The sequence below is a fragment of the Gopherus evgoodei genome, chromosome 2 (genome assembly GCF_007399415.2).
Source record: "Gopherus evgoodei ecotype Sinaloan lineage chromosome 2, rGopEvg1_v1.p, whole genome shotgun sequence".
NCBI lineage: Eukaryota > Metazoa > Chordata > Testudines > Testudinidae > Gopherus > Gopherus evgoodei.
In genome coordinates, this window is record NC_044323.1 from 116335707 (window position 1) to 116352935 (window position 17229).

At 41.4% G+C, this 17229-nt stretch overlaps 1 protein-coding gene across 3 annotated transcripts in view; it reads left to right on the plus strand.

The window, feature by feature from the left end:
• The window catches only part of COL15A1 (collagen type XV alpha 1 chain), a 265933-nt gene that overhangs the window by 185601 nt on the left and 63103 nt on the right, over positions 1-17229 (plus strand). For all 3 annotated transcript variants that reach the window (XM_030551564.1, XM_030551565.1, XM_030551563.1), the window contains exons 18-22: positions 3003-3047; positions 6534-6578; positions 9656-9718; positions 11556-11591; positions 11684-11767. In XM_030551564.1, the coding sequence (XP_030407424.1) occupies positions 3003-3047; positions 6534-6578; positions 9656-9718; positions 11556-11591; positions 11684-11767 (273 nt within the window). The remainder of the gene's footprint in view (positions 1-3002; positions 3048-6533; positions 6579-9655; positions 9719-11555; positions 11592-11683; positions 11768-17229) is intronic.

Here is a 17229-nt window from a genome sequence, read left to right on the forward strand (position 1 = left end):
TATTGTTTGGGTGATCAATCACAATTAATGTTTTTAATCACTTGACAGCCCTATATTTAATTATTTGTTCAGTGCCTTGTTATCATATTCAGCTTCACTTACATCACTCTGACCCTTTCTCCATTGTATCTGCTCAAATGATCAACAGTGGGACAGTTAGTGTTGACATCCAAGTGTCAAAATTGGGCTTTAGAGCTGACACCCTATTGAGATTAAGAGGCAGGTGAGTTCACGCCTCTGAGTCATTGTTTCAGGCTGTCTTTAGACTCAGAAACACAGCACTGCACTGGTTATACCTGCAAGGGCAGCTCTGCTTTCAGAATGTGAACAAAAGCAGCTGTATCTGTAAATGTTAAGTCAGAGAACCCTCTCTCTCCAAACTGTCTCAGGATACTACCCCAAATTCCATGTGACTCTGTGGGACTTCACCTCAAGTACGTTCCACAGCCTTTTATAAGAACATGAGCTTTGATTGTCACTCAGTCACCAGCTGGAAGTAGTCGTTACTCAAAAACTCCTTGGGTTTGACTCCCTACTATATGTCTGTAAAACATAACCATATTTTAATCTGTTCCGTTCAGAAGGAACTTCTTTTGATACAGTAGGTGATCCAGTGCCGATGAGGACTCTATTGTAATGCATACATGCACAGGAACTGAATTAAGTCAGTGCTGGCAACCTTAACTTTGTCATTTCCTGACTTTTGCGTGTCTCACTTTGCAACCTTGAAATTCTTTTGTATTTAATTTTGTGCATTCTTTACAAAGGAAAATGAAGCAACAAAGACTTTGTGCTATGTTTATCTATTTGCCAGACATCAGTGGAGAGCTCTGTAATACATAATATGTGCAGTTGATGAGACAAGTGCTCCTGCCTTATTTCATGAACTCCTTTCTATGGGCTTATCTACACCTGAAATCCTACAGCTGCACTGCCTATGCCGATGGAAGTGGTTCTTCCCTCATGGCAGGTCTACATTAGAAACGTGCATCATCACTTACACTTGCACTGTAGTGCTTCTGGTGAAGATGCTCTAAGCCAGGGGTCTCAATAACATGGCTTGCGGGTCGCATGCGGCCCATGGAGTTATTTGCTGCAGCCCACCAAGCACCCTGTGCCCCCCCCATCTGGAGTTATTTTCTGCCTCTCCCAAGCTCCCCTCACCCACTGCCCCCCCCCCAGCGCACCGCGTCCCTGCTCCTTTGCCTACCTCTAGGCGCTTCCCGCTGCTGGACAGCTGTTTGGCGGCACTTAGCACTTTCCAGGAGGGAGTGGGAAGGAGCGGAGAGCTGTGCGCTAAGGGGAGGAGGTGGAGAAGAGGTGGGACAGGGGTGAGGATTTGGGGAAATGATTGGAATAGGGGCAGGGGGGGCAGAGTTGGGGTGGGGACTTTGGAGAAGGGGTTGGAAGAGGCAGAGCATGGGCGGGGCCTCATGGAAGGGGTGGAGTGGGGTGTGGGCAGAGAGGGGGCTTTTGTATTTTATTTGAAAAGGTGACAGTGATGTGTCCCTCAGGCCAATGTACTAGTCCTCATGTGGCCGTCATGGTGATCTGAGTTTGAGGTCTCCTGTTCTAAGCTAATGGAGGAGAGCTCACCCATCTGTTTAATAACTCTATCTCCATGAGAGGCGGTAGCTATGTCATCAGGAAAGGCTCTTCTGAGCTGTCTACACCCACACGTAGGTCGGTATAACTACGTCATTCAGGGGTGTGGATTATTCACACTCCTGAGTAATGTAGTTATACTGAAGTAATTCTGTAGTGTAGACCAGGGCTCAGCGTAGCTAATCCAACTCTCCACAAAGTGAAGGTCGATGGAAGAATTCTTCCTTCTACACTGGGAGTTAGGTTGACTTGACTATGCTGCTCTGGGAGTGGATTTTTCACACCTTTTTGGGATATAGTTAAACCAACTTATTTTCTAGTGTAGCCCAGGCCTCTTTCAAATGGAATAAGGCAGCACTCTTTTGGCACCAATACTTATTGCACTGAAGAAGGCAGTGCAACCTCACTAACTCAAGAGAAAGGAACACTGCCTAGGAACTTTCCTAATCTTAGGCCAGGTCTATACTAGGAAATTAGGTCATATAACTACATTGCTCAGGGGTGTGAAAAATGGACACCCTTGAGCAATACAGTTAAACCAACCTTACCCATGGTGTAGACAGTGCTAGGTCTATGGGAGAATTCTCCTGTCAACCTAGCTACTGCCTCTCAGGGAGGTGGATTACCTGCACTGACGGGAGAACCCGTCCCCTTGGCGTAGGTAGTGTCTTCACTGAAACACTATTAGAGTGCAGATGCACTGCTGCTGGGGTATTTTAAGAGCAGACCTGCCCTAAGCATTCAGAGACAGAAAAAACAAACAATGGCAGTTTAAGTGATTGCATTACAAAAATTCAGTGCATATGCACAAAGTAGGGTTTTTTAAATGTTTATAATGTTGACAAATCACAAGCAGTTTTCACCAGAACACCAAAAGTCACCTCTGCCAGATAGGGAATACTGTCACTTCCTGCCAAATTTTACATTTTACCATCTAACACCAATTCCTGGCTCAGGCTGCTCAAAAGAAAGGTCACAAAGATGTGTTTTATAATGGGGAAAGTCTATATATTTTTATTCTCCTCAATCTTTAAAAATGGCAACATCATTTTGATTTAAACTTTTCCAAAATGTTGCTCCCAGGCTGAGAACTTAACCTTCTGAATTGCAGCCAGTTATGTAAGTGATTGAAAAAAAATTATAAGCAACGCCTTAGAATGGAAACACTTGGGCAACTTAAATATAATTATCACTATGTACTCTGCCTATTACAAGAAAATATTAAGCTGATAGACTTCAAAATATCTAACAATTTTTTTTTTGCATTTTAATTCTTTCTGTTGATACAGCTACTAAAAGACTTTTCTATGGTTGTGATTGTGAGCTTGTTTGTTACTGAGAAAAAATGAATATGAAATGATATATTGATATATCAGTAAACTCAGAATACTTTGTAGGGTCCTGCTGGGGAGACTGGACAGCGTGGGCCAATGGGACCAAAGGTAACTGATATAACAAACTACATTTGAAAGCCAGCATATTTTTGTATTTTGCATTTTCCACTTTAGTTTGCCATATTTAGAGTAATTCAGGTCACTTTTTCTTTTGCTCTTTTGCACCAAAGCTTTCTCTTTTTAAAAAACAAACAAAAAAAGTGCTTTCTGGACAACATTGGCATGTCCTAAATACCATGGGCCATATTTTTCTTTCAGTAGCAAGGATGTAATTTTGGAGTTTGCTTTAATGGCATTATTCCAAAGTAGTGAGAGCAGTATTTTGCCCTGAGTATTTAGCTAAACATATAGTTAAATGCTATATGTAAGGCCTTTCATTCCCAAATGTTATTTATTTATTAATTTTCCAAGAGTATATCAGTTTTTATTTCAAGAATTTAAAAATGGGTGAAAATCAATGCAAAAAACTAACACCATGGTTAGTTTTTAGAAAGCAACTATTAGGCTCCGTCTACACCACCACTTATATTGGCAAAATTTATGTCACTCTGGAGTGTGACTATTCCACTCCCATGAGTGACATAAGTTACACCGATATAAGCACTAGTGTGCACAGAGCTATAGGGACGGGAGAACTGTCTCCTATTGACTTAGAGCGTCTTCACCATGCACGCTGTAGCAGCACAGCTGCAGCGCTGCACATGTAGACGTGCCCTTAGAGAAAAGTTTATTGTTTATAAAACCATTATATCCCCATTGCAAAAAAACCTTCTTTTTACAAAACAGTTTACTGTTGACTTGAGCAGTTACACTTGATATAAGGTCTTCAGTCTCAGCACTTCTCAGCTCACTCCCTGGGCCCATGGGGGGGGATTGGTGTGATCTGTTCCCAGTCCAGGGAGAGGCGGGGGCTCTGTCAAGCTGGTGAAGTGGACCCAGCTCTGTGCCCTGGGGTTCCTCTCTAAGCCCAGCTACTCACTGGGGCCATCTTGGGGAAGCAGGTGCCTATTGCGGAAGAGGGGTTTCCTGGCAGAGGGGAGGGAGATTGGTGGAAAGGGGTGTCCTGCAAGATGGGGGAGGAAGAAAAGGGGTCGAGACTGTATGTCCTGGGGCCGTGCTGAAGAGCTGGGATCAGGAGGGGCCAGTTCTCAGGGTACAGCTTTCCCTGGTCTATCTCACTCCCCCACTGTGCAGCTGAGAGAGCCACCAACTGACAGTTATTCTCTGCACAGGCATGCTGAGGAGGCCGGCAGAGAGTCAGTGATGGGGGGAGCTAGGTCTGGGGAGTTTGAGCAGCTGAAAAATCCAAATACTGAATTTTTCAAAACCCAGGAATTTTTTGGAGGTTTTCAGTAAAAGCCAGGGGCCCTAGTTGTATGGTACATATTGTACAGTATCTCAGTAAATAAACACCAAGGCCAGAATATTCTAACTTGAGAGCCTATGGGTAGGCACCTTAGTCTATATTTAGGCACCTGCGTAAGTAGCCTGATTGTAGACATGCTGCACACATACAATGCCTATGGAAGTCAGAGAAAGCTGCAAGTGCTCACCACCCCAGCAAATTGGAATACTCAGGGCCAGATCATGCTCATACTCTATAAGGTCAGTCGGAATAGGACTTAGGAAAGAACATGAGGTTCTCCTTGTGGATTTTCCTCTGAACTCTTCAGCCAGAGCATCCAGCCTTGCTTATCCTGACTAGCAATCACCACAAATCCAGTTCAGGACGTCTTAAAGCTACACTTGTTGCATAAGGAAAGAGAGGAATCATAATGCAAACATGCTAGAATAATATCACTAGATGTGCAATAATAGGTGATTTTTGTTGAAAGGACTGGCTATAATATGGCAGGAGAAATCTGTTGTTTTATCCCATTGTGTTTTGGCTCAATGCAATCCCTCTTTGTTCTTTGTTAGCTCAAGGTTACATGTTACAGCTCCCAAAATGTGTGGATATCTGAGTGCCAGGAAGTGACTCGGTTCTTTCTAGAAAAATCTGCCTTTCTTGTCTTCCAAAAGACTCACTGCTTGTAACCACAGTGACAGAAGAAAGATAGGATTGTCTGTGTTGAAAGAACTGGAATGGGATTTACAAGATATTTCCAGCTCTGCCACAGATTTCCTATGTGACCCTTGGGCACATTACTTAATCTCTCTATGCCTCACCTCCTCGTCTATTAAAATGGGGATAATAGTTGGTTGCCTCACAAGGATGTTGTTGGGATAAATTCATTTATATGTGAAAAGAACAGGAGTACTGTGGCACTTTAGAGACTAACAAATTTATTTCAGCATAAGCGTCCGTGGGCTACAGTTCACTTCTTTGGATGCATAGAATGAAACACACAGACAAGAGATATTTATACATACAGAGAACATGAAAAGGTGGAAGTATGCATACCAACTGTAAGAGTCCAATCAATTGAGATGAGCTATCATCAGCCGGAGAAAAAAAACTCAGGCCCAGATCCTCAAAGATATTTAGGTGCTTAATTCCCATGGAGTTAGGCACCTAAATATCTTTGAGGATCTGGGCCTCAGATACTAATGGGATGTGCCTAGATAAATAAGTGGTCACATGTCTATTATATTAGTCTCCCAAACCAGTTTTGCATGACATACCTTCCCCTCAGTAGCCAGCAGAAATGGACAATAAGCCATTTTCTCTTGGATTGCTGTTTTTCAGTCTGGCATAATCCTGTGAATCACTTTGTGGATTTTAACACATCGACTATTTCCCCCCTATTTAAAACAAGCCTTTTGTTGACAGCTCTTGAGTGATTCCTACCCAGACAATGAAAATAATTTACTCCAGTGCAAACTGGGTATAAAGTGGGTGTACAGTGTCACCATTCTGAGCCAGTTGTAGGGTTTTGCACCTAATTTTCACGGATGAAACTGATTTTCATTACAATGTGAAATCAGATGCAAAATGCAGTTTTCCCGTACTCTGAGTGACAAAAGGCTCTAGAAATCCAACTAGAAATCACATGGAGTTTAATGTCCAACTAAGTGATAAGTTTTAGTACAACATAACTCATCATATTTTTAGATAGAGCTATCCAGATCAATGATGTGATTTTAATTCATAGCACAGGTGCGGTCATCTACCATAGTGACCCCAGTGTTCTGTTTCCAGCTGATAAGTACGTATCCAAAATCTGTTTTTATGGATAATGAGATCATTGATTATTATGAAAAACTTCTTTTTCCACCAGAAGCCAGGGAAGTCTAATTATCATGAGTAAAAGCTTTCCTAAAAGAATATTTTTGGAAGATTTTTCAGCAAAATCATTATGTCTTTGGCCTGATTCATCAATGCAATATTTCTATTTTAAACTGGCGTAACTTTGTTGAAATCAACATATTTCCTTCTTTCTCTGTAAGGAAAGTGGAGTTACACCACTATAAAGTTGTAGTAATGCAGAGCTGAAGAGAGCACTTTATTTAATTCTAAAGCAAGAGTTTTTTTAATCACTGTAGTTGTATTGCATTTTGATGTTTAACATGACCTATGTATCTGCATTTCAGGGAGAAAAGGGGGATACTGGTCCACCAGGTATAGCAGGTTTAAAGGTGGGAAACTCATTTAACTTGATTTACAAATGCGTTGTTTTTTTCTGCTTAGTTATTTTCTTTATGCACTAAAATGATGGTAAATGTTGATTACATTGACAGAATTTAAATTATACACATACACACAATTCCCAGGGATGTTTTGAAGTACCTGAGTTAAATTATCGTTGTCTGTAAACTGTGTGATCTATTGACTGATGCTATGATATTTAAAATATTCTGGGTCTAATTCACTATTGAGTTACTTCAGTTGTACACCAGTATGTCTCCAGTGTAATCAACAGATTTACAGTGGTGTAAAACTGGATTAAAGCAATGACTAATCTGACTCTCTGTTTGCTGAACTTTTATCACAGTTTTATCATAACACACCTGCTTGTTTTAATAAAACAACATAATGTATTGGCTGCTGCTTGTTATAAATTCCATCTGCTGTACATATTTTGAATGTGCAGCAATCTGTATAGAGATGCCATTTCTGTATAATCAACGAATACATTTCTTAAAAACACATTTCATTAAGACATTTGCCAGCATGCTAATTAAAGACAATGTACGGATGTGCAGGAGAGTTGTCTTGAGCTCTTTTGATTTCTGCAAGGATCTAACTAATTTTCTTGTGTGAACTGTAATTGAAGAAAGTGTTCTGCTTTATGGCCCTTCCTCCAGTAATTATTACTGAATGATGTATGCAGTTGTGATAAATAGTATTTTAAAGCATATTTCCAAAGGGCATAACTGTTGTGAATGAGGTGACTACAAAGCTATGTACAAAATAAGCTATCGGAATCAATCTGTTCAGTCTGTAAATAATAAAACTACCTTGGCAGATAACTCATCCTCTTAGAGCTGAATAACGTGCAGTTCTGGAACCTTAAAATTTTGCCTATTAGGAATGAAAGAAGTGGGGGGGTGGTGTTTATTTTATTTTATTATCATTTGTTTACAGGAACTCAGTGTTCAAGTAAGACAAGCAGAAATAAAAATCTATAGGACAGTTACTGAACAAGTGCCAGTTTCAGGAGTGATATAATGTTTGGTTTTGTCTACACTAACACTTTTGTTGGCAAAACTTTTGTTGGTCAGGGACGTGAAAAAACACACCCCAACCAACATAAGTTTCACCGACAAAAATGCTGGTGTGGAGAGCACTATGTTGGCAGGAGAGCTCTCTCCCACCGGCATAGAGCGGCTACACGGGAGACCTTATAACAGCACAGCTGTACTGCTCTAAGGTTCGTAGTGTAAACATAGCTTAAAAGATGTTAAGATCTGAATAATATTAAAAATGTGACATTGCCATACTGTACTATTTATAGTGTGAATTATGTTAACTAAAATCATGTCTTTCTTTCCCAGTTAAACCTGAGTAAGAAAAAAAGTTGGTGAAATTATTGAACATTTGTTCCAACAAGAAGTGAATTAGCAGCTCTTAGTCCTAACCCATTTCATCTGCACATGGGTGAAACTCACCCGGTTGAGGAAGTCCCCCAAGACCCTCTGTGCTGACTCAACCTTAGGGTTGATGAGTCACTGATAAAAGACCACCACCCAGCTACAGCACCCAGCATGTATACTGGGTAACAGCCGACAGACATCCTGCAAGCTGTGGGGGAAATCCTGTTCACCCCATATAGGCTGGTGCAGAAGGTGGAGATGAGAATTAACCTGGGGAGATTTCCTGAGATCTGTGATTACAGAAATGCAGTTACACACAAAGGATAGGGAAGGACTTCTGCAGGTTTGTTGGCCCACTCTGCCCCGCAGTGTTTCACACACTTTGCTCATACAAAACCTGTTTGGGCTTTCCAGAGATGAAGTGAATTTCACTAACAAATAGGAAATGGGCTACATACCCTTTTCTCACTTGTAGAATTGCTAGAATGCTGTTGAACCAGTGTGTACAGGTTTAAAGATGTTTACTTCATGTGGCTACTTAAGAGAAAATGGGTAACATTTTCAGATGTACCTAAGGGTACAGCTGCACTGCAAACAAACAAACAAAACCCAAACCCCGTGGCAGCAAGTCTCAGAGTCCAGGTCAACTGACTAGGCTCTCCTTACAGGGCTAAAAATAGCAGTGTAGACACTCATGTTCAAGCTGGAGTAGAGCTCTGAGACCTAGTGAGTGGTGGGAGGGGCTCAGAGCTCAAGCTCCAGCCCCAGGGAGAAAGTCTACACTGCTATTTTTAGCTCCGTAGCTCAAGCCCCTTGATCCAGGCTCTGAGACTTGCTGCTGTGGGGCAGGTGGGTGCATTGGTTGGTTGCAGTGTTGGCATACCCCAAATCCCATTTAAAAAAGTGAGTTTGGCATTTAGGCGCCTACGCCCCATTGACCTTCAATGAGATTTAGCTTCCCAAGCAACATTTTGAAAATGGAATCTAGGCTCCTAAGTCACTTGGGTTCTTTTGAAAATTTTACCCACTGTTAATGAAGTGCCCATTTGTTCTTCAGTAACATTCTCTGCTGGTGGCAGAGGAAAGGTGAGGTGATAAAAGGGTAGAAAATGTTTTAATGAAGCAGAAACATCAGTACTGTTAAGGTGGTTGGTGCTGTACCAAGGAAAAGGAAAAATTTTATAGACTATCATCTTCTAAGTCCTTCTATAGTGTAGAGAATCCAGGATGGCAGCCACAACCAGGGTCATCTGGCAGATTTAGAATCTTTACAGCTTTGTTTTTCTTGTAAGAAGTTTTGTTGAGCATTGTACTGTAAATGCGTAAAAATGCCTTCAAAAAACAAAACTGTGTTTTAAAACTACAGTGCTACCTGAATTCATCTCTTTCACTGAGGGAATCTCTCACCTTGGCTGCTATGTGTGGTGATTCTTGTCTCCCTGAAATGATGTGGCCAAACATAAGGAAACAAATACATGAAAGTACAGCTCTGTATATGTCTGCTGCTTTCTTAATTGCTTTATTAGCTGATTGATTTTTTTTAAGTGACTGGTTACTGTGTGATGTTTAAAACTTTTCCAATGGAATAACTGAGCAGCTTTCTACAAATCTGATAGAATACCATGGATGCTGCATTGAATTTACAATTAATAATAGAATATGTATTTCTGTTTTGATAGGGTGAGCAAGGTGCAGATGGAAAACCTGGATTTCCTGGTGTTGCTGGACGTCCTGGAGATGCAGTGAGTTGTACCACCATACTCTTTCTTTGTGTGATCACATAGCACAGTTGTTATGTAGTCCCAGGACTACCAGTAACCCTGAGAGCACATGCTGGTTGTCCATGGAGGAATGGCTGGTTACATTGTGCTGGCTCTCATCCATGTATCCAGTGACACCAGAAGCTTGAAAATACACATGATGTTTTCCTGATGTTTTGTAACCATGTAAACAATTAACTGTAATTGCAACAGATATGTCATTCTGTCACCAATGGGAAGGGTGGTGTGCACAAAGGAATCTGTATAGTAGGACATGGTCCACACTGTGAAAAAAAATTGGAGACTCTTTGGTATAACACATTTTTAAATGTATTGGTAAGTTCCTGCTTCTAGAGAAATCTGCAAGCACTAATATTGTTAAGCATTTCTATTGTAAACTGGCAATTAATTCACTCTGTATTGAAACTTGGCAGAAAAGATATCGGCCTGTGAATGCTTTTTTGGTTTGCATATGTTCTAGAATAAAGAGTAATTTTTTAAATTAGAAGAGGAGAAAAGTAGAAGCTCACAGGTTTTAAATGCTCTTGTGAAAGTGAAATGTTAGAGAACATTTGCCCATAGTTGTTGAAAAATGTGGTTTGATTGCTTTGTGTTTTTAAGAAAAATTAAAACCCACCAAATTATAAATCAATCAGCCAGCTCAAGCCTAGCAGCGAGTGGGGATTTATGGATCCTTGGGAAGCTTTCCAGCACAAGAGAGTTACAGAGAGGCAGAAAGTGCCAGATGGCTAGTTGGCCATTGGAAGGGAAGTTGTAGAGTTTGAAGGAGGAGCTGGCCTCCCCCAAACCCTGCACCTCATGCACATCCCTACTCCGTATTACTTTAAGCCATTACAACAGTTCCTGTTTCCTACATGGTCATGAGTGATACTTTCTGTTCAGTGTTGACTGTTGCAGCGCTCATGGTACAAAGTGTAATGAACTGACGCCATTCTGTGTTAGATGTAGGAACAACTGAGTAAATTAACTCTAAATTTCCTGGCTTACGTTAGTTTGTTAGCAATGTCTCCCCAGCTCAATAGAATTTATTATTCAGTGAAATATTTGCATATTTGTGTGAGGGGCATACATAATCTTGCTGATTGAAAACAGGGCTGGGAAACAGGAAATCTGGGTTGTAAACCTGATTCTGACACTAGTTCGCTCTTTAACCTGGGGCACATCACTTAAACCTCTTTGTCTCTCACATTATCTGGGCTGGAACTCCGGCTGGTGTAAATCCATGCTGATTTTCACCAACTGTAGGTTTGGCTCCCTTGTCTGTAAAATGCTTCCCAACTTTGTAAATAACTCTGAGATATAGAAATCAAGTACCATATAACTGTAAAGTATAAACTTGTATTTATAGAAAAAGCAGTATAAATGCTAACAAAAAGTAAGGTTTTGGTTGACTCTTTTTAATACATCAGCTTTCTGACAAAATACAATTTTTTGTGTTCATAAAAATGCATAATAGATCAGCATGAGACGCACCTGTGAACCCTTCAATAAATCTCATGCTTGGATTCCCTTAGGAAAAAAATGTGAAAAATACTCTCTGTTTCCTTCCTCTCTGTTCTTCCAGCCCTCTGTCATACTTGTACACGGTCAAAGGCAGTAGAAATGACTCAAAACATTCAAAACCAATATACACTTAGGGCCTGATCCAAACCCATTGCAATCCAGAGTCCTTCTGTCAACTTCATTGGGCTTTGGATCAAGCCCTTCATGAATCATTATTCTCTGATGGTGGGAGGGAAAGTATTGTCACAACTTTCCCTTGTAAATTGTTAACACTCCTTTATTAAATTGCATGCAGGGTCCAAAAGGGGACAAGGGTGACACAGGATCCAAGGTAAGATGGGATCAATTTCTTTCTAATTGAATTTCCACTGGGAATTTGATGTTTAATAAACAGCCTTTCCATCTATACTACTATTGAAATAGGGTGAACCAGGACAGGATGGTGCCAGTATTGTTGGACCACCAGGGCCACCAGGACCACCTGGGCCAATCATAGCAGTACCACAGGTAAGTGTCTTTGTAAAGTGTTAAGAACTTTACTGTCATTAAAATGTATCTGGAGTTACATGGCAGTGAAGAACAACTGGTGCTGGTGTTGATGTTCAGTTCATAGATACAGTCCTGAAAGGGAAAAATCTGCAATAAATATCTACACCTAATCCCCCTCCACATACACACATTTGTCCAATCATAATTTTGGTCATGACCCATGTGTCTCAAATCCAGCCTGTAGGATTATGGGAATAGCCACACTCCAGCCCTCCACCTCGCAGCCTGCTGACAATGGATTACCTGGGACCCAGGAAACCCAGCTCCACTGTTAGGGTCTGCCCCAATGTCTGATTCGCAGAGTGCCAGAGCGGCTGACTGGCCCACTGGCCCTATTTAAGCCAGCAGCTGGAACAGGAAGCCATCTGAATAACTGGATTTCACCCTGCTTTGGACTGTATGCCTCCTGTGGCTTGCCTCCTGGCATCTCACTTGTGGCTCCTGACCTCCAGTTTGGCTCCTGCCTCTGAACCTCTGGTATTCTGACCTAGCCTGACTCTGGTTCCCAACTCATAGTTCTGATCTCTAGTTTATCTCCTTCTTTTGACTTTCCACTATCCTGACCCAGCTGACTCCACTTCTGTCTTAACTGTGGATTCTGGCTCCCACTGCTACGTCTGGCCACCCATGACCCTGCCACGACAAAAAGATGAAAGAGGGCAGTAAAATGAGTGAATGTTTGCTTCTCTTAGCATGTCCAGGTGACTCTGCAGAATCCATGAAAAATGAAAAAAGATTAACTAGGGAATACAGAACAGAGGAACCGTAAAGTCATGGGGCCTCTGTAGGTATATCTACACTGTATTTAGACACCGATGGCTGGCCCATGCCAGCTGATTTGGGCTCAGGCTAAGGGTTTATTTAATTTTGATGTTGCTGTTAGGGCTTAAGCTGCAGCCCGAGCTCTGGGACCCTCACAGCTCACAGGGTCCTGGAGCCTGGGCTCCCGCCAGAGCCTTAGTGTCTACACCACATGAACAGACCCTTAGCCTAAGCCCCACAAGCCTGAATCAGCTGGCAGCCGTGGGTGTCTTAACTGCAATGTAGGCATACCCTGTGACTCCAGCAATGCCTGGAATCAAACTGCAGTAGTGCCTAGACTCCACCATGCTTTCTATCAGTGTACCATACAAACCAAAGAAATAGCCCTTTTGCAGAAGTAGTATCAGCAAGTGGCAAAGAGCATGCTGGTGAAAGGTGGTACAGAGAGCCACACATCCTTTCACAACACATACATTTTCAGTGGGGTTTGCTTAGTGTATTTCAGGCTTTTAGGTTATAGATAATACTAGTAGGGGAAAAAAGACCCTAGAAGTTTGCATGAACCAAACTGACTACAAAAGTCTGTGGAGTCAATTTGGTATGACATTGGGAATTGGAGAAGCTGTGAATGGCTACAGGAAACTTGTTCACTCAGGAGAGCCATGTAATCTTACCCTCTGAAGGATTCTGTTTGTTTGAGAGAAGGCAGGTGGTTAGCTGCAGTCTGCCAAGGCTTGTAATCAGAGGTGAGGAATCTGCATGATAGGAGCTAGGCAATAACAAAGTCAGAAATCTAACTCAGACTTTACATTTTATATTGACTAAAGCAATGAGGTTTCTGACAGCGATAACAACTGTGGCGGAAAGTGGGTCCCTAATGATGGTGAGCACAGCCCCAAAGGAGTTTAGGTGGCTTCTTTGCAGGATGAGAATGAACATGTTATCTTGAAAGTGGCTTAAAAACCCTGGGTGAATGAAGGAATTAATACTGTGTGTTTCATCCAGTTTCTGCTTTAATTTTTGGCAGCTTTTTAAATAGCCTTCAGGTGAAAGGATGATCTGATGGTATAGGCCCTGGACTGAGACTCAGGAGATCTATGGTCTCTTCCTAGCTCTGCCACAGTGCTTCTGGGTGACCTTCTTAGGCAAGACGTTTAACATCTCTTGCCTTCGTTTGATAGCCATGCCCACTTGAGATGGCTGTGTTGAGGCTCAGTTTGTTAATGTTTGTAAAGGATTATGAGCTTGTTGGGTGGAAGGCACTTATGTGAGTGACGTGCCGAGCATCCCTGAAGCTGACACAGATGACGACGACGTTAGCATGCTGGAGGCCAAGCAGCTTCTCCACACACTTCACAGTTACCACACTACACATTATTACGGTGGTTAACTACTGCCGAGGAAATGTATTGTGTGTCCTCTCTATTGTCCAGGACTCCTGTATCAAATACCTTCACTATACATTACTGTAGTGTCCAGGGACCCCACTGTCAACTGGGGCTACATTATGCTAAGTACTGTTCATATACATATATACAAAAACCTAGCTTCTGCCCCAAAGACTTTGTAGTCTAGGAAGACAAATGACATATGAGGTGAGGGAGCAGGTTACAAATAAATGCATTCAACTGTATATGCATTTGCAAGAAACTAGTATTATAAATAGACAAAGTAAATGCTGAGTATCCCCATTTAGCTCTTAACCTAGCCACTATTAGTTGGCTAGTTTTTTTTTTTTTTTTGTGGCATTGAAGGCACAGTGAGTTTGGAAAAAGTGGATTCTATAAGTTGATGTAGGCAAGAGACCAGGTGGGACTTGATCTGAGAATAGCAGGTGTATTTATACAAGATGTATTAACTTTGCTCTATAGAGGTTTTCTTAGCTAGAGAGTTCTAGCGTCCCTGTACATTTTGCTATTCCAGCTTCACAGGAAAGCATCCTGAAATATCAGTAGCACTGGACACACAGCAGACCTAATGCAAGCAGACATGCCAGCACCATGCCACTTTCTGTCAGTCAGTTTGGCAATTTAAACCATGGTGCTAGAGCAACATCATGATCGTATTCTTTTTCTATATTTAAAACTTTATTACTTGTGTAGTAGATAGATATTACTAGGTAGACAATAGCTGAAGGGAATTGGGCTCTGGTCTTGAAATTAATAATACACGAGAGCCATTCAGTTCAGTCACTGCAGTCTATCAGTTGCAGCATTGGGGCCTTAGGTTGTAATCAATTCAGAAAAGGACCTGTGCGTGTTTGTGTAGTGCCCAGCACAATGAGGCCTCAAATTGTTGTGATTGGAGCCCAGGTGAGCTACTGCAACAGAAATTAATAATCATCTCCCAAAGAGAGTCTCAGTTGTTCAGACATTCCTTTCTTCTGAATTCCTCCCGACATTCACACATTATTAATCCAAAGCCCAATACAAATGATTTTTTTTCTCCCAGTTTGTTGTAATGTGCTGATACGAAATGCTAAAATGTGGTAAGTAAATCATTTAGGCAATTCTGCTCTGTGAATTTTTATATTTTGGCCATTTTGAAGGATCAGTAAGTCACACTTGTCCTTTGGTAAAACATTTACACCATTTGTCTTTTCAGTGTAAAACTGTAACTGATGCTTTACTGAAATCCCACCCCCACACCTCATAAAGTTCAGTAGAAACCATTGTAGGGGGGAAGTGAGCAGCAAACTTTCTTTTTCTGTTATTGATCCATCATATTTAATGTCCAAAAAACTAATGAGGAAGGAATGGAGAGAGTCTGATCCAGGAATATAAAGTAAATGTAAATTATTTTTGCATTATGTTCTTTTAGCAATTCTGCCTCTAGCATTTTAAGGTCCCATGGGATGAGTAGCTGAAAGCTCCACACATAATGTACTTAAAATCCAAGAAACCATTAACCAGTAAAGATAACGAATATTGTTGTTTCTTCAACATATTAGTAAAAAAACAAAGTCCCATGTTTTAGGCAGCACTCAGGATATGGTCTCACAAGGCTGACATGAAATGGCAAGTGGTGTCATTGCTGCATTATCACTGTGAAAGTTGCTTGCAAAACAAACAAACAAACCAAAAAAACAGGGCAAATGACTACACTTGGTGTGGAATGGAGAGACCAGGAGCCTTCTATATGATAGGCATCTCTGTACTCTGTATTTTCATATAGCTATTGTATGCTCAAAATGTGTGTGCTTTCCTGGCACACATATAGTGTCTAACTGAGGCTACAGATCGTTTACACTATACACAAATTGTGTGGTCCAAAGCAGATTGAAATCAATGGGAGTTTTTCCATTGACTTCAATAATCTCTAGATCAGACCCAAAATGAATGGTTACATACTGAGTAATTCAAAAGGATTGTGTAACCTCAGGCTCCTGGAATTCTGCCACCAACTGAAGTTATGGCAGAACAAGTGCAAAAGCAGAATGCTTTTATTACTGTAATTGAAGTAATTAGCACACATCTTCTCCCGTCTGGGAGGACACAGAGCCTGGAATACAGTGGAACCAATGTGATTCTGTTACACTGGGAGCCAGGCTGCACAGGGGTCTGATGCTGCTCTCCTCAGGGGTAGAGTGCTGACACATGGACCTCAAATAGGTTTCCAGGTGCATAAATACACATTTCAGCTCCTAATTATTGGCATCCATCTTTGCACATATTGTGGTGTATGAATTAAAAGGAGGCAGGTAGCAACATCCATAAAAGAACAACATCCTTTAAGAGGCTGTATCGGACCTGGAGGGCAGTGAATCTGGAATGTGCCCAATTCATTGTATGTATTAGTGCTCAGTGGCTATAAACGTTCCCTGATGTGATGGTCGAAGGAGATTTTTTTCCTGCTATTCCTTTTCTGACATGCCCTCTTGCAAACAGCAATTTTCAAAAAGCAACAAAGAATCCTATGGCACGTTATAGACTAACAGACGTATTGGAGCATGAGCTTTCATGGGTGAATATCCACTTCGTCGAGTATTTTTCAAAACACCGTATCTGTAGCTGGTATAGCAAAGGATGGTGATTTGGAGTTCAAGTGCTGGTATTACACAGGATGTATTTTACAACATATGCAGTCTGAATCTGGAGTGGATAATATTGCTTGCTTAGATGAAAGAATGATATACAAATCAGAAGACAAATTGGACAAGTTAAAGTCTGTGTGAAGACATCTGAGATTAAAGGAGGGATATGTTTTTTAAAGAAAGTAAGACTATCAGGAAGAAAGTGAAAGAATTGAATAAGGATGAGTACTAGGGTTTCTTCTATGTAAAAGGCATATATGGATAGTTTACAAAACCAAGCTTTCACCATCATGCTGTACTGTAACATATGACTGCATTATACAATATGGGGAAAATAATTTCAATCTGTCCAAAACCAAAATGAAATAGGAACAAAATGTCATTAGAGCCTGAATCCTGCAATGAGTTGTGCACAGTCAGGGCTTGGCTACACTTTCAAGTTAGAGTGCATTAAATCAGTCCCAGATGCTGTAACTCCTCAGGTGTCCAGACTGGCAAGGCACTTGGACTCCACGGCTGGAGTGCCCCTGGTAATCCACCTCTATAAGAAGCATGGAGTTCTGCTGTGTTCTGGCTGAAGCACTGGGGTATCAGTGTGCACGACGTGTTGCATTACTGCGCTGTG